We start from the raw sequence: 21,537 nt of genomic DNA, 5'->3' as shown, positions 1-21,537 counted from the left end.
GGGAAGAGAGGAAATATTTGCCCTTTTTTTTGTTTGTTTGTTTTTGAGATGGAGTCTCACTCTGTTGCCCAGGGTGGAGTGCAGTGGCGCAATCCCAGCTCACTGCAACCTCTGCCTCCTGGGTTCAAGCGATTCTCCTGCCTCAGCATCGTGAGTTGCTGGGATTACAGGCACGCACCACCACGCCTGGCTAATTTTTATATTTTTAGTAGAGATGGGGTTTCACCATGTTGGTCAGACCAGTCTCAAACTCCTGACCTCATGATCTGCCCACCTTGGCCTCCCAAAGTCCTGGGATATTTGCTCTTAAATTTTAAAAATATTTAAGCAAAATGTACTTGACATTGCTCATGTTAAATAGTGAGAGTTTCATGGATCAGGACCTCACAACTTGTTAAAGGAACATATTTTGTGATCTAGGAGTAAAGTAATGCAATAAATGGAAATAAAATATAAACATTTAAAAAAACACAGTCTGCAGAGAGTGAGAAAGGAAGCCCACAATTAAATGCCCCTTGGGTGGACTAGGATGTTCTCAGCCCAGGGCTGGGTTTAATTCTGTCAGGGGCACTGTTTCAAGTTTGTGACCTGAATAGGGGGCAGGCATAAATAGAAGAAGGCCTTCGAGTTGCTAACGCCAAGCAGTGTGTGACATGTGACTTGTCCCATCCCATTTACTGAGGACTTATTATTCGCTCTTAGAAACGTGGATGCAGACTCGAACTCAGGTTCCCCCAGTAAGTGTCAAGTGTGTGTTGTCTCCACCTTGCAGCTGTGAGGCAGGCAACAGGAGTCTTGGAGGAGGCACATTGAGGAGAAAGCATGCCTGGAGCTATGGGGGACATGAAGAAGAGAGCATGGTTCCTGCTCCCTCGGGACCATGCTAGAGTCACAGTTGATATACCAACCGCTAGCTGCAGTATATAGGAGGGCCTCAGAAGGGGTGGAGACAAGAGGAATGCAGAGGAAAGAGCAAGAAAGGCTTCATGAAGGAGAAGGGGCATAACCTAGGCTTGAAGAACAGGACAGATCCCCATATAGCAGGGAGTGGAAGACATTGCCTGAGCAGACAGGTCTGAAAGCATAAGGCATATCCAGAAGTGTGGGGGAGGCGCTGTGTTTGGAGAGATGATACCTGCAAGGGACTGGTGGGTTGGAGCCAGATTATAGAAGGCCTTGCATGACAGGGCAAGGTGTAAAGGAACCACTGAAGCCTGTGGAATTAGAGAATGGAATTAGCATCTCAGACAGACGAAGGCTAAAGGCTGTGTCAAAAGCCCAAATTACAGTTCAACTTAGACAAGCTTCCTAGAGAACAGTGTAAGACATTTTGTGTCATTGACATCTTCAGGGCATAGGAGTCTGACAGATGGAGCCCAAGAGATGGAATGTGGCCATGTGGCCACCATATCTGAAAGGACAAGAGATAGAAAACCAAGGGAGACTCAGAGAACCATCTGTCAATTTCCGAGAGAAAATGGAACTTCTGGTGTGCCATGAAAGACTGCTTTCTTGACTGAGATTTGACCATCCTAATCCAAACCTTGCTAAAGATGAATATTTTTAAAAAACGATCAATTTTTTTTTTAAAAGGATGACTGTTAATTCTCTACTTTTCAAGAACTTTCTTAGCAGATTCTCTGGGACTGGCACAGTGCGCACCTTCCGTCTCTGATCTGTTCCCCCAAGACCTGAGTAGCTTCTGTTTTCTCTCCCGCTTATTCCACATGAGTCCCCTGGAATTAGAAGACCATAGGGATTGGAAGCTCAGTTTTCAAAAGGCAGGAGGTCATAGCTGGCTCCCATGCGAGGCATCAGAGCATGGGGAATTGACTAGCAGAAGTGGACTTCACTGGTACATATTGTGGACCTGCAATGGGGTCTTAGGTTTGTGCTTTGGAATAAGTCAAGTCAAGCTATTTTATAGGACAAGATGGCTATGTGTTTCCAATTGTTTTCTCTTTGCTTTTAGGGGAATTACGGCACCACTGTGAAGCGGAACCAGGTTCTGCATTGGAGCTGGGAATCCGAGCTCCCTTTGGAATGTGCAACACACTTTGTAAGAATAAAGAGTTTGGTGGACGATGCCAAGTTCCCTGAGCCAAATTTCTGGAGCAACTGGAGTTCCTGGGAGGAAGTCAGTGGTAAGAAGTGAGATGGTCACAAGAGTGAAAAGGTTTAATATATTTTTTAATGAGTAGCAATAGTCAAATAGTGGAAATCTCCTTTGAGGAACCCTGGGTAGACACTGACATTATTTTCCTTTGGCTCCTATGGGAACTAAAAAACACAGGTGTGAAACTTGGCACTGGAAGATATAGTCTGAAGTCTGGCTCCTGAACTTACTCATTGAGACAGTTGTGCAGATTCAGGCAATTTTGTATTTGTTTTCAAAACGTGTAAAGTTTGTGTATTATAAATGCTAAGTGAACAAAGCAAGACATAAATTGTACATATGTATTTATTTGAGCAACACAAACTGTGTATGCGTCTAGAGTAGAGGTTGGGAACATTTTTCTGTGAAGGGCCAGATAAGAGATAGCGTAAGCTTTTTCAGAGCATACAGTCGCTGTTGTGACTATTCAACTCTGCTACTGTAGTGTGAAAGCAGCCATAGATAGTGTGTAAACCAATGAGAGGGCTTTGTTGATAGAACTTTATTTACAAAACAGGGCCGGGTATGGTGGCTCATGCCTGTAATCCCAGCACTTTGGGAGGCCAAGGCGGGCGGATCACTTGAGGTCAGGAGTTCAAGACCAGCCTGGGAAACATGTTGAAATCCTGTCTCTACTAAAAATATAAAAATTAGCTGGGTATGGTGATGGGCGCCTGTAGTCCCAGCTATTCTGGAGGCTGAGGCAGGAGAATCGCTTGAACCCAGGAGGCAGAGGTTGCAGTGAGCCTAGATTACACCACTGTACTCCAGCCTGGGCCACAGGGCGAGATTCTGTCTCTCACACGCACACCAAAAAACAACAGATGGTGGACTCAAATTGTAGCACCCCCAAATCTAGACTGGGGGGGGCAGGGGGAAGGGGAGCGGAATATGGAAAAATGAAAGTGGTGTGTTATTTGAAAAATAAGATTATGGATAAATACATTTTAAATATTCTTTAATACTGATAATTTTGTTGTCATTAAAATTTAGAGTAGGTTTTGTCAGTTTCTTTTGCTCGCGTTAAACTAATAATACTAATGAGATAATAATAATTGAATTAAATCTATGACCTAGTCACATTTTAAAGTACTATACATATTTAGTTCTCATATCAGTCCTATAAAAGGACTTTTTTTTTTTTTTTTTGAGACGGAGTCTCGCTCTGTTGCCCAGGCTGGAGGGCAGTGGTGCGATCTCCGCTCACTGCTAGCTCCGCCTCCCGAGTTCACGCCATTCTCCTGCCTCAGCCTCTCCGAGTAGCTGGGACTGCAGGCGCCCGCCACCACGCCCGGCTAATTTTTTGTATTTTTTAGTAGAGATGGGGTTTCACCGTGGTCTCGATCTCCTGACCTCGTGATTCGCCCACCTCGGCCTCCCAAAGTGCTGGGATTACAAGCGTGAGCCACCGCGCCCGGCCTATAAAAGGACTTCTTATCCTCACTTCACAGATAAGGAAACTGAGGCACTGAGAGGTTAAAGAAGCCATGCAAGATCACCACGCCACTAAGTGCTGGAGCTGGAACTCCAACCCAGACAGTCTGGCTCCAGAGGTCATGTGCTTAACCATTACATCCTACTGTGGAAAGAAGGACACATACACAGGGACAGAAAAGATATTAAAAAGATAGTAAGAGGTTGGCTGTGGTGGCTCACATCTGTAATCCTAGTACTTTGGGAGGCCGAGGCGGGCGGATTGCCTGAGCTCAGGAGTTCGAGACCAGCCTGCACAACATGGCGAAGCCCCAGCTCTACTAAATACACAAAAAAATCAGCCGGGTTTGGTGGCACATGCCTGTAGTCCCAGCTACTCAGGAGGCTGAGGCACAAGAATCGCTTGAAGGTTGGATTTTTAAAAAACTTTCAAAAATGAGCGTTTCAAAGACCCCTCACACTTGAGGGACTGGCATTCCTGAGAAGGTAGGAAGAGATATGATCTCCAGTGCAATGAAGAGATTATGAGGGATTTTGGAGCTGCATAGACCTTGCCAGTCTGAATGTGGCTTTGCCACTTTCTAACTGAGCAAACTTTGGCCAAGTCCTACCTGACCTGTTGTTATAAGGTACTAAGAACAACATGAGATAATGTACATAAACAGTTAACATGGCCTTCGGCAGGGCTGGGACTTGATAGAAAGCAGTTACAATAACCTGATAGAAAGCAGTTACAATAACCCAGTGATGGCAATCATGCGATTATCAGAGTGGTAATAGTAATGTGCTGTCTGTGGCAGTAAGAGCAACAGCAGTGGTATCAGTGTAACAATAGGAGCAGCGGTGGAAAGGATTGTCTTGCATGCACCAGAGGGTAGAGGTTTGGCAGAGAAATTTAGGTTGCTGTTTTCTCCAGGAGGTAGAAAAAGCTAAAGTTATCTGCTGAAGGCAGATGGATAACTTGTTTTAAGAGGCTTGAATTTTGAGGGCGATTCTAACTTGGCTATTTTTTTTCTTGCAGTACAAGATTCTTTTGGACGGGACATATTGTTCGTTTTCCCTAAAGATAAGATGGTGGAAGAAGGCTCCAATGTTACCATTTGTTACGTTTCTAAGAACATCGAAAATAATGTATCCTGTTATTTGGAAGGGAAACAGATTCATGGAGAACAACTTGATCCACATGTAACTGCATTCAGCTTGAATAGTGTGCCTTTCATTAGGAATAAAGGGACAAATGTCTATTGTGAGGCGAGTCAAGGAAATGTCAGTAAAGGCATACGAGGCATCGTTCTTTTTGTCTCAAGTAAGTGTGCAAATTCTCTGTGGCCCTTTCTTCTCATTTCCTGAGGAATAGATTAAATCTCCTTTACTAGAAGACAAATAAACATTTCTATCCATGATCTTGATTTTCTTTTGTTTCCCAAGTTTTCCAGGAGAGGCTCTGAAGTCAATGCCCTTCAGTAATATTTCCGGGATTTCTTGTTGTTTTCTTGTCCTTACTGAGAGTTGTATTCCTAGAAATCGATAGTATTAAAGAAGAGACAGTTCAGGTCATGACCTGGACCACTGGGAAGATACCCTTTTTTGCCCAGCCATGCTGGAATTACTTCGGGATCATGGAGGGAGGGTAGGAGCTACAGATTGGACAACCACGGAATCAGCCAGGGTTGTGGCCTAGGAGACCTGGGTTTGAATCTTCTTTCCCTGGCTGGGTGTGTCACCTTGCCAAGTTCCCTAGCCTCTCTGAGCCAGTTTCCTCCTTTGTAAAATGGGGACAGTGATGGTGATTGTGAGGATTAATGAATGTGGGTAGTGCCTGGCCCCAGTAGTAGCTGCGTGCAGTCAGCAAATGGAGGCCATTACTGTTCGTAACTGTGCAGTAAATTGGTTCCATCGGATATATTAATGGAGTGGGAACATTTTGATTTTTATATAGATCTGTGTGTGCACAACTGGTGGCCTCCTGTATTTTGTTTTGAGCATCTCCTTCCCCTGCACAGTAGGGATCATCTCCCTCCCTGCCTCCCTTGCCAAAGGAAGTCTCCAGTCTCCTGGATGCCTGGTTCATCTGTGTCCCCTTAGCATGGCCACTAAGGGCAGCAGTAACTCTGGGGATTTGGAGGTGCTTTGCCATTCCCTGAACACTCAGCTCCCGCCTGTTGAATTTAGCACGTTTACGAATCTGACTGATTTTCTTGCACCCCCGAAGCATTCTGTGAGCCACAGCACCCGAAATGAAACATTGGCAGGCACTGGGGATACAACCCTTGTCAAATGGACACAGCATCAGCCACTTGCATAACATGGACCACACATGCCCATGACATCTCAGAAAATCACAAGGGTAGGAAGGAGAAGGGGCCAAGATGAGGTGGCCCCTGAAAAGTGACTTTTGGAGGCTGTTGATAGGTAGCCTTCCACCTCAGTGACCCCTTCATCGTTCAGAGTAACTCTGTGACTTCAGACTCTAAACAGAGCTTTCCATTTGGCTTATCTTCCAATAAAAAGATTTAACTAGGTCTGTTTTCCTTTGTATGGACAGAAGTACTTGAGGAGCCCAAGGACTTTTCTTGTGAAACCCAGGACTTCAAGACTTTGCACTGTACTTGGGATCCTGGGACGGACACTGCCTTGGGGTGGTCTAAACAACCTTCCCAAAGCTACACCTTATTTGAATCGTAAGTTGGCTCTGGTTACATTATTGACAAATTCTTCCTCATCTGAGGTGCTTGTGACAACATGGCAAAAATCTACACTTAGATGTTGCAGGAAATTTGAACAAACATTTCAAAACCACCTGCCAAGGTCAAGAGGAAACCTTTAAGTGGTGACAAACGTCTAATACTTTCTACCTGAGGTTTTTAAAAAAGGAACATTTAGCATAGCATGGTAAGAAAGACAGTTAATGTATACCTTGACGTGAAAATAGTCCTGTCTGATAATCTGGGTCTACCCAATTTCTGACTTTTTAGGAATATTCCAAGTAAATTAAGGGATGTTCTCGCCCCGAGTCAGTGATTCATGTTAAGACATTTCAGCACGTATGTCAAATTTGTAGAAACAATATTTTCGATATTGGTATTTGTTGGCGATGGATCAATGCCATTATGGGGAACATAGTTTGACAGTCACTGAGTACGCCCTGAGGGATAAGGGATACATTTGCTTTGACAAAAGTAAAAGCCTGGTAATGGTTGTGTTATTTTGTTTTGTTTTTAAAGATTTTCTGGGGAAAAGAAACTTTGTACACACAAAAACTGGTGTAATTGGCAAATAACTCAAGACTCACAAGAAACGTATAACTTCACACTCGTAGCTGAAAATTACTTAAGGAAGAGAAGTGTCAATATCCTTTTTAACCTGACTCATCGAGGTGAGACTAGAGTTGTCACAGCCCACCGTGGCCACTAATGTGTCTTTGTTTGACAGACTGTGTGATCGAGTAAATATGCTGTAGATCTTTGCCTTATTCACAGCAGAGGTGAGAGTTAGAATTTATACCTATTGTTCATGCCACATTTCTCCTCATGGATGCACGCGTCCCCTATTTGTTTCTTTTAATAATGTCATGAGCACCAATGAGCTTACTACCCAACTTCAAAAATTGGACTCTAACAGTAACTTCTATCATATCTCATCCTATAATGCCCCCACCTTAAATTGTGTACGTGTGTATTCTCATTTCTTATGTGATGGTAAAAATGCCTTTATTTTGTTTGGTTTTAATGCATAGAAAGGACATCAAGCTGTATGTAATAATTCAGTAATTATGTTTATATAATATTAAATTGCTAATATTTGCCCATATTGTTTAGTGTTGCTGTAGTCCATTCACTTTTACTGCTGTGTAGTATTTCATTGTGTAAATATTAAATATTTTATTCATACATCTCCTTTGATGGATTTGCAGGTTGTATCAAGGTTTTTGCTCTTGGGCACATGTTAATATGAACATTTTTATACATGTGTCCAGTACACATCTACAATTGTTTTTCTTGCATATATACTTAAGAGTTGGATCAGATGTAGAATATGTTCAACTTATACGATAAGGTCAAATTGTTTTTCAAAGGAGTAGTACCAGTTATACTCCCACCCTATAGATTCATATATTCTTACCAAGTTGGTATTGGCACTTTTTTTTATTATTGCCAATTAAATGGCTATAAAATGGTATTTCATGATAGTCTTGAGATCGAATCTCATGAGTATTTTGGCCACATCTGTTTTCTCTTTTATGAAAAGCTTATGCAATTTGCACATTTTTTGTTGGTAAGGATATTCATATATTCTTGATACTGATTTGTTGTTCATTTCTTTACTGCTAATATCTTCTCCCAATTTGTAACTCACTTTCTTTTATATGTCTATTGATTAACAAAAGTTTGTCATTTTTAAAGCAGATAATTTTATAAAAATATTTTAAAGATATCATTTCCTACCCCAAGATCAGAAGGACAGTCACCTATAAGTTTTTAGTAAGAAGTTTAAAGGTTTTTAAGAAGACAAATTCCAAATCCTTCTGGGATTGATTTTTTTATATTAAGTGAGATAGGGTTATGACACTGAATTTTTCTGTTTGGTAACCATTTTTCCATATCTGTTTATCAAATAACTCTTCCTTCCCTAATGATCTGACATGCCACCTCTTTCACTATTATGAAAGCGTAAGAGAGTTCTGGATTCTTAATTCCACTGGTTGGTCTGTTTATTCCTGCACTAGTATTACACTAACTTACTTGAAGTTTCAGATGAGTCTTGACATCGGGTAGGGTAAGTCTCTCACCCTATTCTTTTTCAGGACTATCCTTACTATTCTTGGTGCCATACTCTTTTATGTAAAATTGATAATTTACCAAATTCTATGAAAACCCCTGCTGGGCTTTTCACGGGATTTGCACTTAATCTATAAATGCAACTTGGAGAGATCAAAATCTGTATGTTACTAAATCTTCCTGTGTGCAGACATAGTATATTTTTATATTTCCTTAGGCCTCTGTTAAAATCATTTCATAAAGTTTTAAATTTTTCCCTTGTATACTTCTTGCATATTTTTTGTGCTACTGATATGGCTCCAATGACTGGAGGAACATCAGGTTCTTCGTTTCGCTCAGGTTTGGATAAAACGACACCGACACACGTGGAGTGGTTTTAAGGAGAGAGAAGTTTAATAGGCAAGAAAGAAGGAAGGAAGAAGGAAACAACTCCTCCATACAGAGACAGAGGGAGGAGGGATTTGAACAAAGAGAAAACCCCATGTGCAGCAGAATAGTGGCTGCTTATATGAGGAGGCTGGAGGAGTTGGTTTCTGATTTGCATAGGGCTGAGGGGATTGGTTTGACTAGGCATGTCATTCACATAGCCCAGGAAAAAACTGGCCCTCCCACCCTAGCCTTTTAATATGCAAATGCAGGGCACCTTGATGTTCTACACACGTGGGGATAAGTGGGGGCTGCCATGTTGCTAGGCACACGTTGGGGCAAGGAAGAAGACAGCGTGAATTGCCATGTTTGGGTGGACCCAGTTTGTTTCTAATGGCCAGCATTTGCACATTGAAGCTTGGGTAGGAGAGAGGTTCTAAAAGTCAGGGCCTTTCTGCTAGACAAGAAACATTTCTGGAGCTGCTTTAAAAGAAACAAAAACTTCCCAAGGACCCCTTTTAACTCCTATAACACTGTAGGCACTTAAAAATTTCCTGAAAACAGTTAAAATCATTGTTAGCATATATCCTTCCCTTTTTTCTTTCTGCATTTTGAAATTTTGAAATTTTAACTCCTTTGTCATTTAAAAAAAATTGTACTATATCATCGTCAGAGCACATAGATATTACCTGTTACATCATCTCCCTTTTAAATCTTGCTGCATCTTGTAAGTCCACAAGTATATATGTTTAATGTTCACCGTTAGAGCTTATGCAAATATCTCTCTGGTCATTTTGATTATCTGAAATTTATTCCCTAGTACCTTCTTCAGAAAGTGTTTATGGGAACAACAGTCACCTGAATTTTTGAATGTCAATAAAAGTTTTACTCTGGTCTTTGTATTTAATGGTCAGTTTGAATAGATATAAAATTTTTAGCTTATATTTTCTTCCTTGAGTATCATAAATTTTATTGTTGCATTTTTTTTTTTTCTGGCATACAGCAAGGCTGATGAAAAGCCTAGTAGTAATGGTAATCTATTTTTTTCCCCATTAGAAGTTACTTGTTTTTTTTGCCTAGATGCCCAGAGGATTTTTTTCTTTTTCTTTAAAACCTTTGTCTTGGTGTTGGCTATTCTAGGTTGATGTGTTGAGTAATATGGTACATTCTTTCAATATGTGGTATCAAATGTTTTTTTAATTCAGGAAGTTTTCTGAATTATAGTTTTTGGTATTTGTTTGGCCACCTTCCCTTGGTTTTCTTTTTCAGGAATTCCTGCTAACTCTATATTGAATCTTTTTTCTGATCTTTAATATTTGTCACTTTCTCTTGAATTACTTTTATCCCTTCATTTATTTTATTTAAAAAATTTTTTTCTCCCTTTACCTCCTATTTGCTTAAGAAATTATCTGTTGTGTTTTTTTGCTCTGGTAACTACTTCCAGTTTAACATCTTCGATTTTGAATTTATTTTTTGTTTTATATCTATTTCTTTCCTGAGTTCTGTTACCTCATCCATGATGTTTGCTAAATCTGATTTATATTTTTCTCTAATATCTTTTATTACTTTTACAATGTCTTTTAGTCTATTTTGAAGTAGTTGTTTTATCGTCATATTCATTTCTGCTGTATCTGTGGTTGTATCTTCTTTTCCATTCACAATATTATCTATGTGTGCCTTTGCTCTTATTATTTGGTAATCTTGCTAGAAGTTTAACTACTTTGATTTCTTTTTAAAAAGAAACCAATTTTGCTTTGAAAATCAATTCTTTTTATTGTGTTTTGTTGTTGTTGAATTTCCACTGTAATTTTTATTACCTGTTTTCTTCTACTTTCTTGGATTTTTTTCTGTTCCTTTTACTTTCATAAGTTGGATATTAGTTCACAAATAAAATATTTAAAGCTACATATTTCCATTGAAATACCAGTTTTATGTCATCCACAACAGTCCAATAAGTTTTAACTTAACATTGCAGTGCTTTCATTATAACAAACTATATATGATACCATTTCTAATCCATGAATTAATTTATGTTTCAAATTTTCTAAAATGAAATTTTTATTTTTTTGTTATTTTTAAGAAAAATTCACTGTGGTTATAGAAGGTGTCTATGTGATACGTGTTCATTGAAATTGTTGAGGTCTGTTTCATGGGCTTGTACCTTGCTGAAAGTGTGGTCTATGGACCAGAAGCATCAGTATCACCTAGGAGCTTTGTAGAAGTGCAGAATCGCAGGCCCCGCCTCAGTCCTACTGAACCTGAATCTGTATTTTAACAAGGTCGTCAGGTGATTTCCTATCTATATCAAAGTTTGAGAAGCATTGATCTAGTCTCTGATGAAGTAGGTTAAGTTTGTTCAGTGTTTTGTTCAGATCTTCTGTATCTTTCTTGGCTTTGCAGACCAGCCTATCAATAATTGAGAAAGGTGTGTTAAAATTACTCACTATTTTGGTAAAATTGTTTATTTCTCCTTGAAGTTCTATAAATTTTTACTTTACATATTTTGAGGGCATTTTATCAGGTTCATAGTTTAGAATCGCTGTATCTTCTTTATGCTAATCCATAGATTTCTTGTATGTCTTTTTTAATGTTTAGTTTGTTAATTTTAAACTCTTCATCTGTTTGTTCTAATACCACTGCTACACTGCAGTCTGTAAATCACTTTGTCGTGTTTCTCTTGTCGTAGTCATGCTGCTCAGATGTCTCACTATCCTGGTTTCTGAGCTTGAATTCCCCTGTAAGTATCTTCTATGCTGGTAGGCAGCAAATATCAGAGAAAGGCTACAGGCCAAACCCCAGCCTTGTCAGCTCAAAGTCTAAAGCAGAGCATGGCCTAGGGATGAGCTGAGGATAGAGAGATATAGGCACCCCCAAAACCATAATTAATCACTCTTCATTGTACCAAACAACCTTCAGGTCAGGGTTTCACCTTCAGCCCTGCCCCCCACTTTCATCCCTCAAGAAGCAACATTAAAAGGTTAGATTGGAATCTATCAGACCTGTGTGTCTGGAGGAGAGAGAGGAAGGAAGTCTCCCAAGCCACTTGATTTCCTCATTTTCCTCAGCTCCTTGCTTTGCAGGACTTCTGTTCTTTCCTGTTCTTACTCCTGGGAACCCCTGCTCCAGTGGTCTGAGTTTGAGTTTGATTACTTAAGCATTTTTTTTTTTTTAAGATACAGACAGCATTGCTTCATGTGCCCTACATGTTCTGGCACAGGTTGGCTGCTACCTTCTGCAATCTGCTGCCCAAGATTGGCATTTGTATTGGCCAAATGGGACCTATATTTTATATCATACCTGAAAGCTTTCCACTATAGCAGAATCATTACAGAAACTTGTATGAGTTTGGTTACTTAGGAATCATTCTTGATAATTTTCTCCCTTTTATCTTTCAGATTCACTCCATCTGCAATTACTATTTTTTTTTTTATTTCTAAACATTTTTAAAACATACTCACTTCTTTCCGTCTCCACAATTACTCTCTTAGCCCAGTTTACTTCCCTCCTGACTTGGGCCACAAATATAGCTTCCTATCAGATTTACAAGTATCTTCATATTCTCTATACTCAAAACCAAATTTGATCATATTATTGCTGCTTCAAAATTAATAAAGCATTTTTAAAGATATAGACAACACCATCTGATGTAACTCTCATGGTCCAGCACAGGTTGCCTGCCACCTTCTTCTTTGTCTGCCTGTTGTTTTTTCAGTGTGAGGCCAGGTGACTTCTCTGTCTCCTACAGGTTTGTCACAATCTCTTTATCTTTATACATGTTGTTCACTTTTACTGGGATGCCCCCCCCTTCTCCTTTTACCTGCTTAACTCTTACACATCTTTAGATTTCAGCTTAATCCTCACTTCACCCTCCAACAGAGCAGGCGCTGGGGACCTAGCAATGAACCAAATTGAGTGACTGCCTCTAGGGAACTCATATGCTAGTGTGTGTTGAGAGTGCTGGATTGGGGGCAGGATTGAGGACTGTAGATATATAGCGACGTGTTACTTGTAAAGAAGTCAATACAATAACTTCAAGTACAGGTAAATCCTACAAAGAAGGCAAAATTCAAGTAATAGGGTAGAGAATGCCTGGGATGTTGCTGCCATTAGGATGGTTATGGAAAGCCTCTAAGAGAGCTGTCTTAAAGGATGAGAAGGAGGCCTCCAGCCCCGCCCAGCTGTGTTTCCCAGCATGCACTGCAGTGGCATGTTTTCGTTGTGCTGGAAAGCAGTGTTTAGTATCCACGCTGTCCTAGTCAGATGGGAGTACTACCCTACCAGTAGTCTGTGTTGATGTCCTTTCTTCAGTTGCTGTGTGAGTTGGCTGTTCTTTAGTATCATTCAGTGGCTTCCTTGGCTTGCAAAGGACAGGGTTCATGGAAAGCCCACCATATTCTGTGAGAATGCATTCATTATTGTGTTGCTTGGGCTGTGAAGGATGTTACTTGCTCAGATTAAAGTCTCATGGGTTACTCAAAATGATGACATAACTTTCTCATAAGGGCATCTATGGTAGTCTGAGCATTCACATGAGTGACACATCTTTGACCTTTTTAGCCAGCTGTCATTCTACATAATGAACAGAGAGGGAGATTCTCTGAAAGAGAATATGCGAGACCAGACATTGCAATGGGAATACGTGTGCCATAGTAAACTGTGTATATTCAGGAATGTAAAGGAATTAAAGGAAAAATAAGGAGGATTATGTCATTGTTTTGAGATAATTATCCTTAGCTACAAGGATCACTAACAAGGGTGGTATCAGTCCAAGTTTGGACAAGCAGTTGCTGGGCAGATGTCCTTGCAGAAATTTTGTGTGTGTGTAAGACTGTGATGGCCTTTATGCAAGATTATGGTTTTTGCAGTCTTTTGTGAGAAATTTTTTATTTGGATATTCATGCATGAGAACCCTCCTTCCCTTCTTGGCCTTCCCTGGCTTCATTATTCATGGTTTTAAAACATCACGTGACTCCATTTTTATTCTGACAACTTTCACATTTCTGCCTTTTGATCAAGATCTCTCTCTGAAATCATTGCTGATCATCTTTTAACCAGGAGGGACCTGTCCTGGATTACTGGTCTGGTCCCACATTGGAGGGAGTGATTGGCAACTAGGGGTCAGTGTCAAAAGCCTTTTAGCCATATTTGAACGAGGGAGGTCTGGAGGGAGGTGCTCTCAGGATAAGCCTTCCTGGCGTCCATTGTTAAGTTCAATTTCATCTATTCTGTAGTTTTTTGGCCATCCTCTCAAAGTGCTGGGCCAGCATTGTTCTGTTAGGAGGAGTACTTCAGCAGAAATTTGACAAGGAACAAGTATAAAATTTTAAAAGGAAAATGGAAAATAAAGTTAATAGTAATACGATAACCCCAGTTTGCATAATAGTTTTGAGCTTTGAGCCTCACCTTAAGGGCAGACAATTGAATAAACCAAACGACATGGGACTTAGGTGAGACCTGTTGTAATTACGTGACCTATGTATTTAAAAAATTGTATGGATACAGGCCTCAACTTCCGCAGAGGAATTTATCCATATACAACATGTAGTATTAGCAATAGCACAGATATTTCCTTATTTCATGACCTAAAGGAGCTCTGGAGTCAGGTTCTATCAAGTTATCCACAGAAACTACCGATTGTGAATTTTCAATTACATTATTATCCTGTAAAGGAAAAGATACACCTAAGAAAGGAAAAAGCAAGAGGGGCAAGAGTGTCGTTATGATGGGGAATCTTGTCCCATCATCCTGGGAAAAGTTGTTCACTGCATAAAGCCGTCAACCTCTTGTCCTCATTTGCAGCTTGAAGGTCACTGGGTGTGGAATTAGCAGGTTCCATTACCTTTCTGTGCAGCTCGTACATCAGGCATGAGACTTGTCCCTCGAAAGTTATATTAAGTTGTCCAGCTTCAGTTTAAGGGCTTTCGGAACAGAGCAGGTTTTGGAGAGTTATAGCCAAATATTGGAGGAAATTAAGAGAATGCAGGATCTAGTCCAGCCTGCAGGGAGATAACAAGAACTCAAAATCAATGCACTGGTTTATGGAAGGAGAATTGGGTTCAAATGATATGTCTGACAAAATGGGACCTGTTCATGTGGCTACATTTTATTTGCCGTGATAGGTAATTTTATGAAGGCTGGGTACCAAATTTTGGGTAAAGCAATTTCTGCAGCAGATTTATTTTTAAAAACCTCTTCTCTTTTTGTGTTTCAAATGAGTTTAGGGGTTAAACATTCAAATATTTACATTTTAGCTAGGACTAGCTAAATTGTATCAGAAGACCAAAATCTACAAGTGGCCTTCAATTTTAGCAATAATTTATCTTTTTGTTTGCCAGTCTCATTGGCTCAATTAGTCACCCTAAGTGGGGAAATGTTTTAGAAAAATGTACTTAACAGTCCCCCACTCCCTTGGCTTTTTCTGGCTCGTGCATGGCAGACAAAGCAAAATTTTTATGCCAGGCAGAGATAACTTATATTATTGCTCTGAACTCAAGATTTTGACTTGTTTAATCTGAGAGCCTAACTTTTTATAAACATTTATCTAGTTCTTTTCTTTTTGGATTATCAGCCTTTTAATTAGCTATTATATCACCCTAAGCAACTGCTAGCAAGGCAAACCTAATTTTACATTTCTGAAAGGATGACTCTTAGGTGTACAAGGCTAGGTTGTTGGTTGCCACAGAGCTGTTGTAATTTGAAAGCCCCCTCTTTTTTTTTTTTCTTATCTTGGCTGAAATGCCTTAAGAAAAACTTCTAATTGACTTTTGAAATTAGCAACAGTAGAATATCTTAATTCAAGTGAAAAAGTCAATAGATTCAGAGTAAGCAGAGAAGAAGAAGAAAAGAAAAAAAGAGAAAAAGAAGTTGGGAGCCTCTATATACCAGCATTTTAAAAAATTCTGTAGTTGTAGTTTCTTAATTTGGTACCGAGAAAAACAAGCCTGGGGATGTTGAATGATTCTTAAGATGACCATTGACTGAAAACTGTGCACGAGGAAAAGCCATGTAGCCAGCCAGAATACTTGGCATGCCTGAATACTGGGGAATCCCATTCTATTTGCCAAATAAATCCTATAAATCCTGTCAAGGAATGCTAGGAATTTAGACCAGTATTTTCGATGGTGATTAGCCACCTTAGTGGATTTTAATTGGCCATCGTGTGGCCACCATTTACACTATTTTTGTTGTCAGAAGACATTGAAAAGCAAGCAAGAGAAACAGAGCCAAATTATTTACAGATGCACATAACCAAATCAAAATGAAACCAAGATCAGAGTAGTTGCAAAAATTTTAACTCAGATGTGCAGAGCAAACAGAATATTAAATCAGGCGTGCAGACCAAACAGTACTCTGATTTTATAGAAATCAGGAAGGATGCAAGGTCCTTTCTTAAGATGGCCTTGTTTCTAGTTCAAGAGGACTGACTAGAAGCAGCTAGTGTGTGCTGCTCTCACAGAGAGGAAACAAAGTGGTCTATAAATACTAGCTCTTTAAGTGGATTGTCTAAGACCTCACATCAGGATTTACAAAGGAGGCAGCAGGCCCCATGGAGAACAGAGATGAGCAAAGCCAGGCAGCTCCTACCGGGACTGGTGTGGGGCCAGGGGAGGCTCCCTAACGTGGGGAAAGGGTGAACAAGTGAGAGTTTTGGGGTATCCACACTTACACCATGGACCTTTGTAATCTTGGGCACATGAGAACCCACCTGCCCCTGCCCCAGGCCTCTGGACTAACAGAGAGCTGCCTGGAGTCTTTAGAGAGGTACCACTCAAGCCCACATGGAGCTCCACAGGCCTTGGATCCCTGAGCAACCTGGTGCTAGCTGCTGTAGTCCCAGTAGAGGCCATTGCCATGGTGCTGAGGAGTGGCCAGACTGCCCCACTGCTCCTCACTAAGGCTCATTGGTTTGGGCTTCTAGTGCACCAACTGCACCCCTGCCTGAACACTATGGGCAATGTGGCTCTGTGTTCCTCCAGGAAGCACCCAGACTGCAGATCACACGATCCCCCACCCCTGCCGCCCTTCTCTGGGCAAGGCTGATGGCTTAGGCAACAGCATAATAGCCACACCCTCACCTGAAGACTGTGGGCAGTCATGGCTCCGAGTTCCTCTGGGGCAACACTCGCAGAGGTAGTAAACAAGGTGTGGCACCCTTGCATGCCCCCAAAAGTGAAGTCCAGCATCAGTTGGGTGGGAGGAAGCAGGAGCGTGTCACGTACCCCACAGCTGTGTGTCTTCATTGCTTCAGCTGAGAAATCCTGCCCTCCCCAGTGAAGGGCCCATAGCCTAACCTCCCTGCCACTACCTGAACATTTTAGCTGTGGCCCAGAGTCCTTCTGAAAACCCAGCCCCCACTGGCCTGGGATATTCCCTTGGGCTCCCACCATCTAAGTGTTCTGCCTGCCCCTGCCTGAGACTTAGTTTGGCTGGAGACCTGGGGGCCAGCCTGCCCCACCCCATCATAGACAGCACCTGAACTCCAGGTTAACCCAACCCCAGTCTAGCCCCTTCAGAACTCATACATGTTGTCCTGCGGGTCATCTAGTGGCCTGGGAACTGTGGAAATACCTACCTCACTGCAACCACTTCCCCTGAGGCCTGAAATTGGGCTGACTCAACTAGCCAACACCACCGCAACCAACATCCACTCACGTGGGCCCAAAGGTGGAGCCCCCCCATACAAAAAGTAGCAATACTGCCACATCAGAGAACAGACAAGCCATAAAGCTGTCTGTATTGGGTTGAGTAATGAGATTATGCTGTGAAACCACTCCCGCAGGGTCACAAAACGGACATTTCCCATGGCTTTCAACCACATTGTGGACTGCAGATAGACTATAAGGTACACCTGAACTAGGAGTCACAAGTCCTAGAACAGGGGGGTGATAGGGAAACAACTCAAGTTCCTGCCTATCTAGGATGGGGAGCTGGTGAAGCCACCTTACTCCCTATTCCTACAGAGACCTAAGTGCACTTACAGGAGCTTCTCCTAGCCACCCTTGCCAGGGCTAGTGCCTGTGCTTGCCATTGGGGTATTTGTGGGCAAGCCAGGGGCTCCAGCTCTGCCCACATTTGTCACCCTACCTCTGCAGAACAGGAACCCCGGAGTAGTGGGCACTCTACTGTCCAGGGCTTCACCTGAAAAAACAGAGCACTTCACAGTAAACACAGACAGGATATTTACCCACCTACTTGTGTAGCAGCTGGCTCTTACCCGCAAGTGCCATCTACTGGCCTATAGGCCAAGCCATGCAGCCCAAAATGAAACCTGCTGACAGAAGTACCTAGGGCTATAGGTGCAAAGCCAAAAGACCTTACCCCCTCCAGATGAGAAGGAAAAAGCATAAGAATTCTGGCATCATGAAAATCGAAATGTTGTGACAACATCAAAGGATCACTCTAGCTCCTGAACCCAAATGGAAACTCAGAAATGACAGATAAAGAATTTAAGGCATCAATTGTAAGGAAGCTCAAAGAGATCCAAGACAAAGTTGAAAATCAACATGAAGAAACTTCTAAATCAGTCCAGGAAATGAAAAAAAGAGATAAACATCTTAAAAAGAAATTAATTAGAACTACTGGAACTGAAAAACTCACTTAAGGAATTTCAAAATACAATTTAAAGCTTTATTAATAGACTGGACGAAGCAGAAGAAAGAATTTCAGAGCTTCAAGAATGTTTTTTTCAAACTAACCTAGTCAGACAAAAATAAAGATAATTTTTAAAAATGAACAAAGCCTTTAAGAAATATGGCATTATGTAAAGCCACTAAACATATAAAGTATTGGCATTCTTGAGAGAGCAGGAGAAAAAGTAATCAATCTGGGAAACAAATTTGAGGGAATAATAGAATAAAACTTCTGTAATCTTGCTAGAGAGGTAGACACCCGGATACAAGAAATCCAGAGAACACCTGCTAGATTCTACACAAAATGAACATCACTATGGCATATAGTCACCAGATAGTTTCAGGCCAGCACTAAAGAAAAAATATTAAATGCAGCTAGAGAAAAAGGTCATATCACATACAAAGGGACCCCCATCAGGCCAACAGTGGACTTCTCAGCAGAAACCTTACAAGCCACAAGAGATTGGGGGTCTATTTTCAGCATTCTCAAAGAAAAGACATTCCAACCAAGAATTTCATATCCTGCCAAATTGAGCTTCATATGTGAAGGTAAAATAAAATATTTTTTTTCAGATAAGCAAATGCTAAGGGAATTTGTTACCGTTAGACCAACCTTACAAGAAATCTTTAAGGAAGTTCTAAATGTGGAAACAAAAGAACAATACCTGCTACCACAAAATCACACTTAAGTACCTAGCCCATAGACCCTATAAAGGAACCTCAGAATAGAAACTACAACCAGCTAACAACTTCACAATAGGATCAAAACCTCCTATATCAATATAAATCTGGAATGTAAACAGTCTTAACACCCCCACTTAAAAGGCACAGTGAATTAAATTAATTATTGAATGAAAAAGAAAAAACAAGACCCATCTGTCTGCTATCTTCAGGAGACCCATCTTACATGTAATGACATCTATAGGCTCAAAGTAAAGGGTTGGAAAAAGATCCGTCATAAAAATGGAAAACCAAAAAGAGCAAAAAGATATTCTTATATCAGGTAAAACAGACTTTAAACCAACAACTGTTAAAAAAGACAAAAGAAAAGGCACTACATAATGATAAAGGGCTCAATTCAATAAGAAGACTTATTGATTCTAAATATATATGTACCCAACACGGAAGCACCAAGGTTCATAAAACAAGTACTTCTTATTTTATGACCTACAAAGAGACTTAGATAACCACACAACCACACAAAAATAGTTGGGGACTTCAACACCACACTGACAGCATTAGATCATCGAGGGAGAAAACGAACAAAGAAATTCTGGACTTATATTCAACACTGGACAAATTGGGCTTAATAGACATCTACAGAACACCCATCAACCACAGAATATACATTCTTCTCATCTGCACACAGAACATACTGCAAGATTAACCAGATGCTTGGCCATAAATCAAGTCTCAATAAATGCAAAAAAATAAAAACTTTTAGGTAAACAACAAAATGAAGGAAGAAATGAATTCTTGGAAATAAACAAAAACAGAGACATAACATACCAAAATCTCTGTGATGCAGCAAAAGCAGTGTAAAGAATAAAGTTTATAGTGCTAAATGCCTGCATCAAGAAGTTAGAAAGATCTCAAATTAACAATCTAATATCACACCTGGAGAAACTAGAAAAACAAGAACAAACTGACCCCAAAGCTAGAAAAGAAAATAAATAACTAAATTTTGAGCAGAACTGAATGAAATTGAGACCCCAAAACCCATAAAAAGGCTCAATGAAACCAAACACTGGTTTTTTGAAAGGATAAATAGGATGGATAGACCACTAGCTAGATTGTAGTTTTGATTTGTATTTCTCTGATGATCCATGATGTTGAGCACTTTTTCATATGCCTGTTTGCAAATTGTATTTCTTCTGTTGAGAAATGTCTATTCAGATCTTTTGACCATTTTAAAATCAGATTATTAGATTATTTTTCCTACAGAGTTGTTTGAGCTTCTTGTATATTCTGGTTACTTAATCCCTTATCAGATGGATTGTTTGGAAAAAATGTATTCCCATTCTGTGGTTTGTCTCTTCACTTTGTTGATTGTTTCCTTTGTTGTGCAGAAGCTTTTTAACTTGATGAGATTCTATTTGTCCATTTTTGCTTTGGTTGCCTGTGGTTGTTGGGTATTACTCAAGAAATTTTACTTGCATAAATTATTCCAATGTCTTGGAGAGTTTCCCCGATGTTTTCTTGTAGTAGTTTCATAGTTGAAGGTCTTAGATTTAAGTCTTTAACCCATTTTGATTTGATTTTTGTATGTGGCTAGAAATCGGTGTCTAGTTTCATTTTTCTGCTTATGGATATCCAGTTTTCTCAGCACTATTTATTGAAGAGACTGTCCTTTCACCAGTGTATGTGTTCTGGCACCTTTGTAAAAAATAAGTTTACTATAGATGTATGGATTTATTTGGGGTACTCTAGTCTGTTCTACTGGTCTATGTATCTGTTTTTATGCCATTACCATGCTATTTTGGTTACTATAGCTCTATAGTATAATTTGAAGTCAGCTAATGTGATTCCTTCAGTTTAGTTCTTTTTACTTAGGATAGCTTTGGCAATTCTGGGTTTATGGTTACATATAAATTTTAGGATTGTTTTTTCTATTTTTGTAAGGAATGTCTTTGGTATTTTGATATGGATTGCAGTAACTATGTAGATTGCTTTGAGTAGAATGGACATTTTAACAGTATTGATTTTTCCAATCCATGAACATGGAATATGTTTCCTTTTTTGAGTCTTCTTCAATTTCTTTCATCTATGTTTTGTAGTTTTCATTGTAGAGATACTTCACTGCTTTGGTTAAGTTAATTCCTAGGTATTTAATTTTACTTGTTGGTATTGTAAATGGGATTACTTTCTTGATTTCTTTTTCAGATTTTTTGCTGTTGGCATACAGGAATGCTAATATTTGCATATTGATTCTGTATCCTGCAACTTTACTGAATTTGTTGATCAGTTCTAATAGTTTCTTGGTGAAGTCTTTAAGTTTTAACAAATATAAGATAATATCATCTGCAAACAAGGAAAATTTGACTTCTTCCTTTCTAATTTGGATGCCCTTCCTTTCTTTATCTTGTCTGATTGCTCTAGCAAGGACTTCCAGTACTATGTCGGATAACAGTGGTGAAAGTGGGCATCTTTGTCCTTTTCCCAATCTTAGAGGATA

General features: G+C 40.1%; 1 protein-coding gene across 5 annotated transcripts in view; it reads left to right on the top strand.

Annotated features, from left to right (window-relative positions):
• The window catches only part of OSMR (oncostatin M receptor), a 94,209-nt gene that overhangs the window by 31,958 nt on the left and 40,714 nt on the right, over positions 1 to 21,537 (top strand). For all 5 annotated transcript variants that reach the window (XM_055246181.2, XM_055246180.2, XM_063619544.1 and 2 more), the window contains 4 exons: positions 1,973 to 2,144; positions 4,611 to 4,895; positions 6,135 to 6,270; positions 6,814 to 6,965. In XM_055246181.2, coding sequence (XP_055102156.1) covers positions 1,973 to 2,144; positions 4,611 to 4,895; positions 6,135 to 6,270; positions 6,814 to 6,965 — 745 coding nt within the window. The remainder of the gene's footprint in view (positions 1 to 1,972; positions 2,145 to 4,610; positions 4,896 to 6,134; positions 6,271 to 6,813; positions 6,966 to 21,537) is intronic.

Source organism: Symphalangus syndactylus, chromosome 16 (genome assembly GCF_028878055.3).
Source record: "Symphalangus syndactylus isolate Jambi chromosome 16, NHGRI_mSymSyn1-v2.1_pri, whole genome shotgun sequence".
Lineage (NCBI taxonomy): Eukaryota > Metazoa > Chordata > Mammalia > Primates > Hylobatidae > Symphalangus > Symphalangus syndactylus.
This window is presented reverse-complemented; position numbering and strand designations above follow the sequence as displayed.